The 14,114-nt window shown below is 52.4% G+C and overlaps 1 protein-coding gene across 1 annotated transcript; it reads right to left on the bottom strand.

The window, feature by feature from the left end:
• Positions 1-2,937: 2,937 nt before the first annotated feature.
• On the bottom strand, positions 2,938-13,698 carry IL34 (interleukin 34; the record flags this gene model as incomplete). Its single annotated transcript, XM_084256616.1, has 7 exons — positions 2,938-3,104; positions 3,311-3,440; positions 6,876-6,956; positions 7,182-7,343; positions 7,607-7,684; positions 9,047-9,180; positions 13,671-13,698. 7 exons carry the CDS (start codon positions 13,696-13,698, stop codon positions 2,938-2,940), a joined length of 780 nt encoding a protein of 259 aa, XP_084112742.1.
• Between the last annotated feature and the right edge of the window lie 416 nt (positions 13,699-14,114).

Here is a 14,114-nt window from a genome sequence, read left to right on the forward strand (position 1 = left end):
GGGACCAGCAGGGCCTCTGCTCAGCTCCAGGGCCAGCTTCTCCCAGGGCCTGCAAGGCCTCAGGCTTTTGCTGAATGCTGAGCCCCTGACTGATCTCTCCCCTTCACTCTTCCTTCCCTCTGCCTCTCCAGGCTCCCTCCATCCACCCTGGAGACAGGGTGTCTGTGGAGGGGACAGGTCGACAACCTGCCAAAAAACTTCAAAGACTGGTTGGTTGGGGATCAGGTTGAAGTTGAGGCTGCCTGCCTATGAGGAAGGAAGCCTAAGGACCTGAGTGGAGTTGGAGACATGCGGGGGCTCTGCTTAGAGGAGGCCCCCCAGGCAGCTTTTCCTCCCTCGGAGGGTGTGGCTGGGGTTGGGGGTCTGGGTGGGCAGCAGGGAGAGGAGTCCAGAGGCCCCGGGTCATCTGGCCAGGAGGGCAGGAGCTGCTTTCAGATGTCCATCCTCATCTGAGCATGTTGGGACTCTGACTCTGGTGGCACTTTGGTCCTGGTTTCAGCCACCTTCGGGGATGAGGGCTAAAGCTGTAGAGGGTGTTGGGGGGGTGGGGTCTTTTATGGACATAATAATAAAATGGAGCTGACTGGACAAGGACTGCGTGTGGGGACAGGGTGGACAGTACAGGGTGTGTCTGAGAGTGCCTGAGGGACAGGGGTCCCCACAGGGGCCTAGTGGCCCATGGCAGCAGGAGGAGGGAAGAATTGGCTCCCTGAAAGCCAAGGGGCAGTGGTTCTTCTCTCCAGTGATCAGAGCATAGTAGCCAAAATAAGGTTGAAAAGGGCTGGGGCAGGGCCTGGCCTATCTGTGGTCTGAGGGTGACAGGGAGAGGGGGATGGGGGGGAGTAGGGGAGATTGGCTTTGACTCTCTGTAGCCAGAGGAGATGCCATCCCAGGACATCCCCTCCCCCCCAAGTTCAGGTCCTAAGGGGACAGGGTGGGGTGGGGAGGCCTTTCCCCTGGACACTAGGTCAAGCCAACTCTAAGCAGGTAAAAGCACGTGGACCCAGGGAGAGGGCCAGAGGGCTTCTCTAAGGGTGTCAGGGCCACAGGGCAGGGCCTGCTAGCGTCAGGAGAGCGGGCTTTTCCTGGACTAGATGGGGTGGGTGTGAGCCCCCAGCACCAGGCTGGAGCTCCTGGTCCTTCTTGTGCCAGGAACTGGGTTCCAGGCAAGGGGTTCTGGGGAATCAAGGGTACCCCTGAGTGGCTGGAGCCATAAGGGTGGATGGAGAATGAACCTGTAAGTTGCTAGGTCTGAGATGGCCTTGCTGAGCCACCTGGGGAGGGCCCCTGGTGACAAAGGAGGGCCCACGGGAGTCTGGGAGCAGGTGGCCAGTTTAGGAAGCACTCGGGTGGGCTGTGCAACCCCGGCCCCCAGGGCTGCGTTGGGGTTGAGCCACGGCGGGTTGATGGTGTGAGGGGCAGGATATGTGATGTGAGCAGGCTTAGGGGCTGTGGGAGGTGTGCGTGTTGGGGTGGGGTAGGTCAGGTCCCTGTGAGGAAGAGCATGCCTCTGGAGGCACAGGGAGAGGGTGCATGTGCCCCCCCCATGCTCCTCCGCCCCCTCCTCGCCCTGCCAAGCCCACCCCATCCGGGCTGTACATAACCCTCCATCCCGTGCCCGTCTCCACTTAGTGCCCACCGCTACTAGGCCCGCCCCTCGGGATCCGAGCCAGCCATCCCGCGTCACAAACTTTGGTTTGGGGGACTTATTTACGTTCGTTTTATTTTTCATTTTGTACAGAGAAATATTCTTTTCAAAAGCGTCTTTTGACTGAAGTAACTTTTCTGGTGCTGTTGTTAACTTGTTCCTTTTTTTTTTTTTTTTTTTAATTTATTTCCCTACCCCAGGACTCCCCTCTTGGTCCCTACTCACCCTTTCTTCCCTCCACCCACCCAAACACACCCAGCCTCGCCCCCCACCCAACACCCTATCCCATCTGAACCATCTTGTTTCTTTTCTTTCTGTCGGTTTTTGGATAAACGAACCTCTCTCCCGCCCCTTCCCCCTCCCCAGGATTTAGTCACTGCTACAAGTAACAAATGCACTGTGAAGATTCCAGTATTAATAAAGTTGTACTGTAATTAACACCTGCCTCTGACTAGCTTCCTCCGACGCTGCAAACCCGTCACCCCGCAGCCCCCAGCCCTCACCCTCTGCAGACCCGGCAGCGAGCCCTCCCGAACCCTGCACTGCAGGGCAGGAGCGCCAGGTCTTGGGCCCAGGCCTCACCTTGGATTGCTGCCTCTGTCCCTGCTGGGGCCTGTCTTCTGCCGCGAGCTGGCTGCGGGCTCCACACTCTAGGGCGGGACTGCAAGGAACTCAATCCCTTAAAGAATGATCTTTGCAGGACCCAGGCTCAGGGACCTTCCAAATCAATCCTCAGAGCCGCGCCCCAGGGCTGGACCCGCTGCCCGCTCCTCCCACCCCCTGGCTCCTGCACTTGGCAGTGGTTTCGAAGATGAAACGCAAAACAAAACAAAAACAAAGCAGATGTTTAATAGAAAAAATAAAAGGGAACTGGAAGAGCATCCACTGGCAAGATGTGGCATGTGTCTCAGCCCTCTCTAGCCTCCCCTAGTGGAGTTCCACCACAAGCCCATCTGCCCACGGGGACAGCGCTCCCCTCCTCAGGCCACTGGACACCTTCAGCACCGCCTTCCACCAGGGAGGCAGCCATTGCGGTGGAGAAGGGGCCTCGGGCTCTGCCCCAATCACTTTCAGACCCTGCCCCTGCCACTCCAGGTGAGACCAAGTGAGGTACCCTAGGCTGGAGACAGCCCATCTCGGGCACAAACCCCCCTCAAAGGAAAAGCACCCTTTTCCCGGGGTTCCTCTCCCAGTGAGGGGCGCCCATCCATCTAGGTGCTGGCACCTTGAACTCCAGCAGGAGTTGCCCCACTCAGCATGGGAGGCCTTGCCCTGGGCCCTCAACATGCTCACTGGGGTCCAGCCTTGGCTTCCGGGGAGTGGGGCAGGGAGGTGAGGGGCTCCTGGTGCAGAGGGTATAGCCGGGCAGCTTCACACTGCAAGGAAGGGTCTGGACTGTGGGGCTGAGGGCTTGGCACCTCACAGTCCTGCCAACTTAGGATGGAGCTTTGTTTACCTGCAGGGGGCAGGAAAAAAATTGCAGGAGCAGTCAGCCCCCTCCTCATCCCAGGCAAGCCACTTTTTTCTTATCCCCACACCAAGGACTCATCTTGGCTTCTAGAAACACCCTGGGGAGCCCTGGAGAACATGCCAGCCCAGGAGGGTGTGACTCTGCCCTGTGGCCTAAGTCCCTGCCCTGGCCCAGCCCCCAGAGCTCCTTACAGCACGAGCAGTAGAGCAGGTCCATGACCCGGAAGCAGTTGTCCAGCAGGGCTTTGGGACGCACCAGCTTCAGCCCTGAGGTATTCACAGGTGGCAACAACGCTTTCACCCTGGGGCTGGACTTTACAGCCTGAAAGAGAGGAATCCTTTAGGATGGATATCAGACAATGTTGTCACCCCACCCAGCCACCTCCCAGGAGAATGGAGTGGGGAGTGACTTCTGGGGACCAGGCAGCAATCTTTCCTTCTTCCAGCAGGGCCTGAGATGCCTGAAAGGGAGCCCTCTTGATGCCCCTTACCCAAGCATGACAGAGGCTCCTCTTTTTCTGTCCTTAGAAAAAAATGACTGCAGTCAAGCTTCATTCTCTTGCATGTAGCAACCCAGTTTTCCCAGCACCATTTATTGAACAAACTTTCTTTGCTCCAATGCATATTCTTTGCTCCTTGTCAAAGATTAGTTGACCATAAATCTGTGGGTTTATTTCTGGATTTTCTATTCAATTCCATTGGTCTGTGTGTCTGTTCTTATTCCAATACCATGCAGTTTTGATGATTATGGCTTTGTAGGATAGTTTGAAGTCTGACTACTACCTCACACCATACACAAAAACCAACTCAAAATGGATTAAAGAACTAGACATAAGACCTGAAACCATAAAATACATAGAAGGAAATATAGGCGAAACACTCCATGATATGCACATCAAAGACATCTTTACAGACACATCACCCAAAGCAGTGATAGTGAAGGCAAAGATAAACAGCTGGGACTACATCAAATTAAAGAGCTTCTGCACAGCAAAAGACACAGTAACAAAAACAAAGAGAAACCCCACCAACTGGGAGAACATTTTTGCACACAACACTAATGATAAAGGACTGATCACAAAAATCTGCAAAGAGCTGATGAGACTCAACAAAAACAAAGAAAATAATCCAATCAAAAAATGGGCAGAAGAGCTAAAAAGAAACTTCTCTGAAGAGGAAATGCAAATGGCCAACAGGCATATGAAAAATGTTCAACATCATTTGTAATCAGGGAAATGCAAATCAAAACTACCATGAGATACCATCTTACACCAGTGAGAATGGCACATATTAAAAAAACTAGCAACAACAAATGTTGGCGAGGGTGTAGAGAAAAAAGGAACTCTTCTGCACTGTTGGTGGGAGTGCAAACTGGTCCAACCACGATGGAGAGCTGTGTGGAGATTTCTGGACCTACTAAACATAGAGCTTCCATATGATCCAGCAATTCCACTCCTAGGTATTTACCCAAAGGACACAGAAACATCAATTCCAAAGGGCACCTGCACCCCTATGTTTATAGCAGCACTATTTACAATAGCTAAGCTTTGGAAACAGCCCAAATGCCCAAAAATAGATGACTGGATCAAGATGTGGTACATATATACCATGGAATATTACTTAGCATTCAAAAAAGATAAACACATGCAATTTGCAGCAACATGGATGGCGCTGGAAGGGTTCATGCTCAGCGAAATAAGCCAGAAAGAAAAAGAAAAATACCGGATGGTCTCACTCATAGCAGGAATCTAGAAAACTTAAATAAGGGACCAGGAAAATGAATAACTATAAGAAAGTGAAAATCAAAATCAACAAACAACTATGAACCAGAGACACTCTATGGGGGGTGGGGGGCGGGGAGGGGAGGGATTGGGGTCAAAATAAGGGGGTCGCAATTGTATGGGGAATATAAAAATAAAATTTATGATAAAAAATAAATTAAAAAATTAAAAAAAAATGTTACTGAGAAGTTAAAAAAAAAGAAAAAAAAGGAAAAAATGACAGCAGGGTCAGGCAGGCTGGAAGGAGGTGGGTGCATCTTCACTGTGGTAGTCCAGGCATGACCACCACAGGAGGAAACTGTCCTACAGAGTACAAAGACCCTCACCAACCCCTAATGAGGCCACATGGTAAGGGCAGTGAGGCACAGCTGGGACTGCCAGCTCATGGGCTTCTCGCCACAAGACTTAACAAAAGGAACATGGGGGCTATGGGCATCAAGGGAGGGGGTAAGCAGGGCCTAGAACCCTGGTAGAAGACATCCTGTAAGAGATGTGGGGGCTGGGGGTGGACCCTCCTAAAGGTCCATCAAACTGCCCCCATTCCTTCTGCCTAGAAAAAGCAATGTCCAAGACCTAATCCCTGCTACCTGTGAAAGCACCCCTATTTGGAAATAGGATTTTGCAGATGTAATTAAGATCTCAGGGGCCTCCCCGGTGGCGCAGCAGTTGAGCGCTGGGCTGCAAAGCTGCCCGCAGCCTCTGCAGCACCGGTTGGATCCTGGGCCACTGGGCAAGGGTCCCACATGGCGCGCAGACCTCTCCTGCCCCGGGGCTGCTCCCCTCAGCAGTGTACTTCAGTCCTTCTGCTTGTTCTGCTCCCCGCTCTTGGTGAATTCTCTCACCCTCCCGCACTTCTGACTGTACCCAGTGCTTGTATAAATAAATAAATAAATAAATAAATAAATAAATAAATCTTAAAAAAAAAAAAAAAGATCTCAGGATGACATCATGCTGGCTTTTGGGTGGGCCCTAAATCCAATGACTGGTGTCCTTGGAAGAGAAAGGACATGAGACACAAAGAGAAAGGCTGTGGGAAGGTGGAGGCAGGGTCTGGAGCTGTGCTATGATCCTCCCCTAGAGCCTTTGGAAGGAGTAACACCTTGATGGACTTGTCTCCAAGGACTCAACAGAATAGATTTCTATTGTTTTAAGCACCCATTCGTGGTTATTTGTTATGGCAGTCCTGAAAAAATGAATTCACAAAGGCCGAGAAAGAAGTGAGGAGCGTGGAATAGAGAAGGGGCCCACTCTGTGGCCACACCCTGGCTGAAGAGACCCTGCCACCTCACCCAGTCTGGACATACTGGGATGGACTCAAAGGCCATTGATATTGTCAGGCTGGTGCTCAGCTCCCCTCCCAACTCCTCCCACCCCCCACCCCCATGCTCCCAACAGGGCTCAAGCCAGAGGCCCTCAAGGAAAGGGAGGATGGAAACTCTTCCACACAAGTCAGCTCCTTCACCCACTCTGCCCACAGGCCTGAAAGAGCCACCAATGAAATCACCCTGTCCCCTGCCGCTGCCAGAATTTTGAGCTACCCCAAGTGCAGGAGGAGGGAGGGGGCTGCAAAAGCAGATGCTGGTGCTAAGCCCTGGTATCATCAGCTGTTCAAGGTTGCTGCTGAGCGTTCTGGCTGGGTAGCAGGTAGGGGCCTGGGGCAGGTGTGTGCCAGGGTCCTGAGGAGGACTGGGGTGGAGTCAGGGAGCAGAGCAAAATGGAGGTGTGGGTAGGGGGTCACCTGGCACACACATGGCCTGCAGGACTCATGTCAATCCTAGCACCTCTCTCTTGAGGCTTCTTAGAGGACCTGTCCGCGAGGCCTCCGTCAACCTGGTTGAGCAGGCAGGAATCAGCGACCTCATTATCATCATCATCATTATCTATTTAATGATAATAGTTTAAATTAGGGTTCAGTCTTTGAATTGTGAGGTTCTATGTGCTTTGACTAATGCATAATGTCAGGTGTCCACCCTCACAGTATCATAGTAGAGCTGCATGGCAGAGAAACCCTGTTCTCCTCCTGTTCCTCCCTTGCCCCCTCTTGGAGGGATCAGTGACTGCCACAGAGCAGGAGAGAAACTGAAAGAGGGTTTCAGGCACCCCTCTGGCTGTGCCAGCCCGGTCCACTTGGTCATCACAGAGGTTCCTCTTTCGGCTCGCTCCCCCATTTCTCCCAGGCTCTTTAGGACACATGCTGAAGGCTTCCATGTCCTCCCTGATATAGGCTGCACGCACAAAAGCACACAGGCACATACATGCATGTAACGTACACATGTACTCACCATGAGGCCTCGCTCGACATTGTTCAGTAGCATCTGTACCTCCTGCAGATACTCCCAAGATGGGTGGCCCTCTAGCAGCACCCCCTGCACCGACTCAGCAGCAGATAAACTCACAGAGACCCACAGATACCGCAGCTCCTGCTGGCTCATCTGGGCCTTCTGCTGCGGAGACAGAAGAAATCACTGGACCCTGACCCCCACCCCATCAACATGGTCCTCTGAGCACAACCCTCCCACTCCTGCATCCCCTGGACTAGTCCCACATGGGGGGCAGACCACAGTGTCCACGGCAGACAGCAGGCAACCGTGGGCCTGGGCAAGGGCATCATGCCTGAGGAAGCAGAAATAGGACCTGCCCTGCCCAGCCCAAGTCCTCAGGATGTCCCACGAAGTAGGGGTTCCCCAGCCCGGGAAGGGATTCTCACCAGCCTGGTGATGTTAGCGGTTCTGAGCACTTCCTCATAAGGCACACTGACCCTGTAGTTGATGGGGAAGTAGTGTTTCTGGAAGGCACAAGAACAAACCATGAGGTCAGAAAGGGCTTGGCCAGGCTCCCCCACCTCCCACACGACTGTAATGTAGGGGCGGCCCCTAGGGCCCTCTGTGGGGGCTATCTGACTCCCACTAGAGATCAAGACTGCTCTCTTTCCTCTGGACACAGGAAAGGCAGAACCAAAATCTACCATTGTTGTTAAGGAAGAAGTTCCAGGCCATGAAGTAATATGAAGGACAAAGAGAGACAAATCCTTTTGGGGGTGAGAAAGTAGTTAAAAAGATAACTCTAGGGGCCTCCCCGGTGGTGCAGCGGTTGAGCGCTGGGTTGCAAAGCTGCCCGCAGCCTCTGCAGCGCTGGTTTGATCCCCGGCCGCCGGTAGAGGGTCCCACATGGCGCGCAGACCTCTCCTGCCGCCCGCTGCTCCCCTCAGCAGTGTACTTCATCGGTCTGCCTGTTCTGTTCCCTGCTCTGGCTCTGGTGAATTCTCTCACCCTCCCGCGCTTCTGACTGTACCCAGTGCTTGTATAAATAAATAAATAAATCTTTAAAAAAAAAAAAAAGATAACTCTAAAACTTAGGGTGATGGCTGTATAACTTGGGGAATATACTAAACACCATGCACTATGTACTTTAAATGCATTAATTGTATGGCATATCTATTGAATCTCTAGAAAGCTATTAATAAAAAACAACAGGAGCCTCCCTGGTGGCTCAGGGGTTAAAGTCTCAGTGCTATCAAGTCATCACCAGCCACTGCAGCATGAGTTCAATCCCTGGCCAGGGAGCTGACCCATATGGCACAGCAGACCTCTCCTGTCTTGCCCACTGCTCCCCCCAACAGTGTATATCAGTAGATCTGCCTGTCTGCTCTCCACTCTGTCTCTAGTGAATCTTCTCACACACACACCCCCACACACACACCTCTGGCCTACACCCCAGTTCTTGTATGCATTAGTAAATAAAAATAAATCTTAATTAAAAAAAAACAACAACAAAGAAAAAGAGTCAAGTGCCACCTGGGTTTCTTTCTCCACCCTACAAAAGAGTGGAATGTTCCCATTTCCTGGTCCTTAACATCCCTAATAGTGTGCAGTTCCCCCAAGCTTTCCTAAAGGCCATTGCTGAGCCACAGTGAAGGTACCACAAGTAGGTAGGAGCAAAGATCAGATCCAGTCAGAGGTGTATAGGCCCCTAGATGGGTGGTGGGAGTGGGAACAAAACCCTCAGACCAGGATGTGTGTATGTATGTGAGTAAAGGCAGAGATAGGGGATTTACAGGTCCAAGGAGGGGCCCCGAATGTCCAGGACCCTAATCCCAGCGAGCCAAGGGGGCTTGGGAAGAGGGCCCAGAGGACGCCCACACAGTTACCATGTACTGAAGACGGTTCCTGTACTGCAGCTTTTCCCGCAGGAAGCCGGTGACGGTGCACTCCTGGCTCAGGGCCGTGGGCCGCGCCTCCAAGCCCTCAGTCCCCAAGGCCATGCCCAGGAGGAGCCCGAGATCTGTGGACGGGAACGCATAAGCACTCCGCACTGCTTCCACACTCCCGGGTATGCAAAGCCGTGCCTATCCTCCCTTTCCCAGGGCACAAGTCCTGATGGAAGAGATAGGAGTGGGGAGAGGCAGAGGCCCACACAGGCCCTCCCACCACTGGGAATGTTTCCCTGGGGTCTGGGCTCCAGAACAGCAAAGCCAGACCCCAGTCCCTGGCCAGCAGAGCCAGGCTCTGGGATTGGTCTCCAGCATCCCTGCACTCCCGCCCCAGGAGGCAGGCACACCCCCTTCCTGGGCAACCTCAGCCCTCTGTCTAGGGCTGATGTGTTTTCAAAGCCTGTTGCAATCTTTCCCAGGGGATTCAGGAGATACAGATCCTCGTTCCAAATCTACAGATGACTCCTTTCCCCTGCTCTGTCTAACCTCGGCATCCTTCTTGGTTAAATATACACCAAATAGTTGGTGTTAGCGGCCTCTGCAGTTTGACCATTGGGGGATGCTAAGCAAATCACAGGCTGTTTCTCCTCCCTGCCAATAGGAGACTATTACCAGCCTTCACCACAGGAGGGCGCTGTGATTTCAAAAACAGCCTGAGTGGCTTCCCAGTAACTGAACAGATACACAAAAATACTACAGAATTTGCAACAAAGATGAACAAAGGTTAAGTCAATCAGAGTGAAAAGGAAATGTAGCCAGACAAGTGAAGAATCAAAAAAAATCAACCTCACTAATAAATAAATTCACATTGAAACAAACAAATGTCATGTTTTGCCTATCGAAATGGGGTGGTTTTTCCTTTGTTGTTGTTTTATTTTCTTTTAATAACACCTGGTGCTAGCAGAGTTGTAAGATAGTTGCGCTCATCCTGAATAAGCAATTTGGCAATTTTTGCTAATACTGGACTTTGACCCACAAAGCTGTAAAAATGCCAATACCCTTTGACCCATTAATCTCATTTCTAGGAATAAATTCAAAGGAAAACAAGATTCGGAGTCAAAAACTTCCACTGCAGCATTGTTTTAGAATAGTGAAAAATCTGTAAATGACCTGGATGTTCAGTAATCATGAACATAAACAGTAAAAATCCCATTCTCAATGCTGATGATATGCTGATGTGATAAAAAAAAATATGCATGATATGCTGAGTGAAGTTTTAAAAATACTCCTTACTTCGTTATAAGCATATCTTGCATTTTGCTAATAGTGGAGGCCAAGAAACATACCAATCTCTCTGGGAGATTATTATGTTCTTTTTATCTTGTAGGACATACTTTATAGTCTACAGTCAATATGTACTATTGTTATAGTCAAAACCAATTTTTTTTTCCTTCCTCTCCCCTCTACCCCCACCCCCAGACCCATGGAGTCACCTCCTTGATCTAACCTGGTTACCAGTGGGAATTATTGATGAGACTTCCCCACTCACCTCCCTGGCACTTAGGAAGCCTTGTTCTTAAAACCTCACTGGCCTGACCTGCTCGCCATTCCTGCCCATCTCCTTGTGGGTCCAGGGGCCACGCCTTTGCTCTCGCTGGGCCCCTCACCGGGAGTGCCCTCAGGTCTGGCCCCCGCATGGGCTGCAGACGGCCAGTCCATCCTCTCTCCCAGAACTCTGATGACCACATTTTTCGTAAGGCTGCAAATTTGCAACCCATCTTGCACTTCCGAACTCTCTCTGTCCCATGCGCTTAACAGTGTTTGAACAAAGGAACAGATCGACACAAATGGAACCAGTGTTTCTGCCAGCTTTCTCTCTTGGCTACAAGTCACCCACCCTCTCAGCTTGGCACCCCTGCAGATCAGGAACATCCCTACCTTGGGGTTTGTGCTCGCCCTTGGCCAGTGTCCTGAGTTACCCTCACCCAGCAGGCCCCTGCAGCAGGCCCCACCAATCCCCATCTCAGCACCATCTATCCCATGTCTTGACCAGTTCCTCAGCCCTTCATGTGTGAATACATTATGCTACTAAGCATGCAGGTCTTGTTTATTGAGCATTTTGGGAGTTCACCTGGAGCAGGGAACCAGGAGCATGCACCTGAATCTCCAGGCCAGCTGGTTAAGGCCCAGCGTGCCACCCAAGAGTAGAGTCTGATTCCCTAGGTTGGTGTGGGGCCAAACAATTTGCATTTCTGTCAAGTTCCAGGTGAAGATGCTATTGCTTGTTTGGAAACTGTGCTTTGAGAACCAGTGACCTAAAGTGACATTTGCAAACTGGTGTCCAGGGGCCACATCTAGTTCACAGAAATTACATGTAAGAAATCCAAACATCCCTCTTTTTTAAAAAAATCAATCTGTCCACACCAGGATTTCTTTCCCATGGATAGTCACCCACTGGCGGCCTACTCCCCCACCCAGGCCCTGCTTCAACTGTCCTCATCTGTGTCCTTCAGGGCCTGGTAACAGTGGACTGAAGTGGGACTTAGGGAGGTACGGTGCCTGGAACTCAGGCTGCACCAAAATCTGTGTCCATAGAGGACCTGCCTTCCCCTAACCTCAGACTTCCTCTGAGTCTGCAGTCCCTCTACCATTGCTCATTTTAAGCTTTTTTCTGCTACCCCCACCCCAGAGAAACAAGCCAACAAACGGGTGCCAGGCTGAGACAGCTGTAGTCTCACGGCTGCTCTGCACCCCAGGAGCTCCGTGGTCTGTGCTGCCCTGACCCTGGCTGGGAGGCACTCCTTGCCCCTCTTCTCGGAGGTAAGATGCAACAGACGGAAGAGGCTAAAGAAAGAACAATGCCCTTTGCCCAGGAAAATGTAACTTGTCCACTGCCTCAACCCCCAGCAAGCAAATCTGAGCCTGTGTAGGTGGCTGAATAGCACTCCCAAATCCACTTCCACCTGAACTCAGATTCAATCTTATATGGAAATAGGCTCTTTGCAGTGCAGTTAAGGGTCTCTAGATGACACTATCTTGGATGTAGGGTGGGCCCTAATAGCACCTCCCCCAATAGCAAAGGCGAGGCCACAGACACACAAGAGAAGCCACATCAAAATACAGGCAGATTGGAGCTACGCAGTCACAAGCTTAGGAGCCAGCAGCCACCAGAAACTGGAAGAGGCAGGAAGGATCCTCCCCTAGAGTCTTTGGAGGGAGCCTGGCCCTTCCCACACCTTGAATCCAGACTTCTGGCTTCCAGAGTTGTGATAGAACACATCTCTGCTGTTTTAAATCAAGTTTATGGCAACTTGTTATGGCTGCCAGTCTCCAGCACCCACGGCCAGCTCTTGCCAAATCCTGCCATCCGCCTCCATGAGCAGTCTCCCCTCTACCTGCATTTTCATTCTCACTTCCGGGAGCTGGCCCTCCTCACCGCCTGTGGGCACTGCCAGGCTTATCTTCCAAGGGCAAAGTAACTCCCAATCATGACTTCCACCCCCAGATCACAAGCCCTCTGAGGCTGCCTGTCATCTCATGAGGCAGGTTCCTTGACTTGAAAGCCTCAGTCATCTGCACCCAGGCAGGCTTCCCCATCTTTTCCCAGCTTTCCCACGCTCACACTGTCCCCTCCACCTAGAATACGGTGCTCACATCTCCCTGTGCAAACACCAGCCACTTCCTGGACCATCTCAAGGGGCCCCTCACCCACACTGCTTCACTATTTCTCACAACCCAGGGTCCAGGGCCCTGGGCTTAGGCCCTTCTGCTTGTTCTGAACACCCTGACCCTCTGCAGGAAGGATCCATAGTGAACCCAGCCCCTCGGCACAGCCCTTGCAGGATCCAACCCCAGGCTGCAGGTGTTAAGCTTCCTAGAGCCCATTCTGGGCGAGACGCTGGATAGGGAGGCACGTACGAGCCCAGGGTCCTTGTCACCATGGCACCGACTGCACTAGACACATGGGAGGCACCAGAAAAATGCAATTGATTTAAGTTAATTCAATTGAATCAGAATCTGAAAGGATCTTGGTCTGGCCTCCTACCCAGCAGGTTTGAGAGGCTTCTAGTTATTTTGTGGGGGATCCCCATTTCAACTTATCTTTCCTTGTACTGATAACACTGTTCTCTTGCTGCGTGACTGTTCTGCAGTGGAGGGAGCGCATGGGGACAGACACCTGCTGCGCTTCCTTTCTGTGTCTTGGGGCCCAGACATGTTCACCAGCCTCCCTCCCCGCCTGGCCACACCCAGGAAGGCCAGAAATTCTCTCCCTGCCACCTCAGATCCATCACGCTTCCCAGCACCAATGACTCTGAGGAGGTAGGGCTGCCCCCATTCCCAGTGCCTACTGGACACAGTGATCACTCACTGACTGTTTCCACCCGGCCTACAACTGGTACCCACCAGACCCGCTGAGTCAAGTCAGCTGGAAACAGGATGTGGGAGGCTGCAGGAGTCCCTGAGGGTGCCTGCAGTTAAGCTGGGAAGCATCTCAACTTCTCCCCAGCAGGAATGCCCAGTTGCCATGGTTACCACAGAGGTTGGCTCTGGGCCAAGGCCTCCCAGGAGTGGTCCCCAGGGACCCCCCACCCCACCCCCCACTCCTGCCCCAAGTACTCACAGTGTAGCCAGGCAAATCCCTGGGGCATGGTGGTGCACTGGGTCCCCCAGAGAGCAGAGGCAATGTCCCTGGCAGCGTGTCTGTCCTTCTGTCCACAGAGGCCCAGGTGGGGTCTACATGGCCTCGGGTGAGCCAAGGTGGCCCAGAGTCAGAAGGGCTGGCCCCAAGGGAGCGGCCTGGCAGAAGCAGCAGGTGCTCCCAGGCAGCACCCACCCTTATCTGCCTGGCAGTGAGGAGGGCAGCTTGGGGGTGGTGGCTGCGAGTCCCATGGCAGCCAGGACCTGGCTGGAGACAGCCGCCTGGCGGTCTTCCTTCCCGAGCAGGAGGAGAGTCCCCGGCAGGCCCCTCGGAATCTGGAGCTGGGTTGTGCTTTCTCTGATTTTTCTGTCTGCAGCTGCTCAGTGTGAAATCTGGCTCTGGAAAGAGAAAGGAGGAGAGAAACCG

Source organism: Talpa europaea, assembly GCF_964194135.1.
Source record: "Talpa europaea genome assembly, chromosome: 16".
Taxonomy (NCBI): Eukaryota; Metazoa; Chordata; class Mammalia; order Eulipotyphla; family Talpidae; genus Talpa; species Talpa europaea.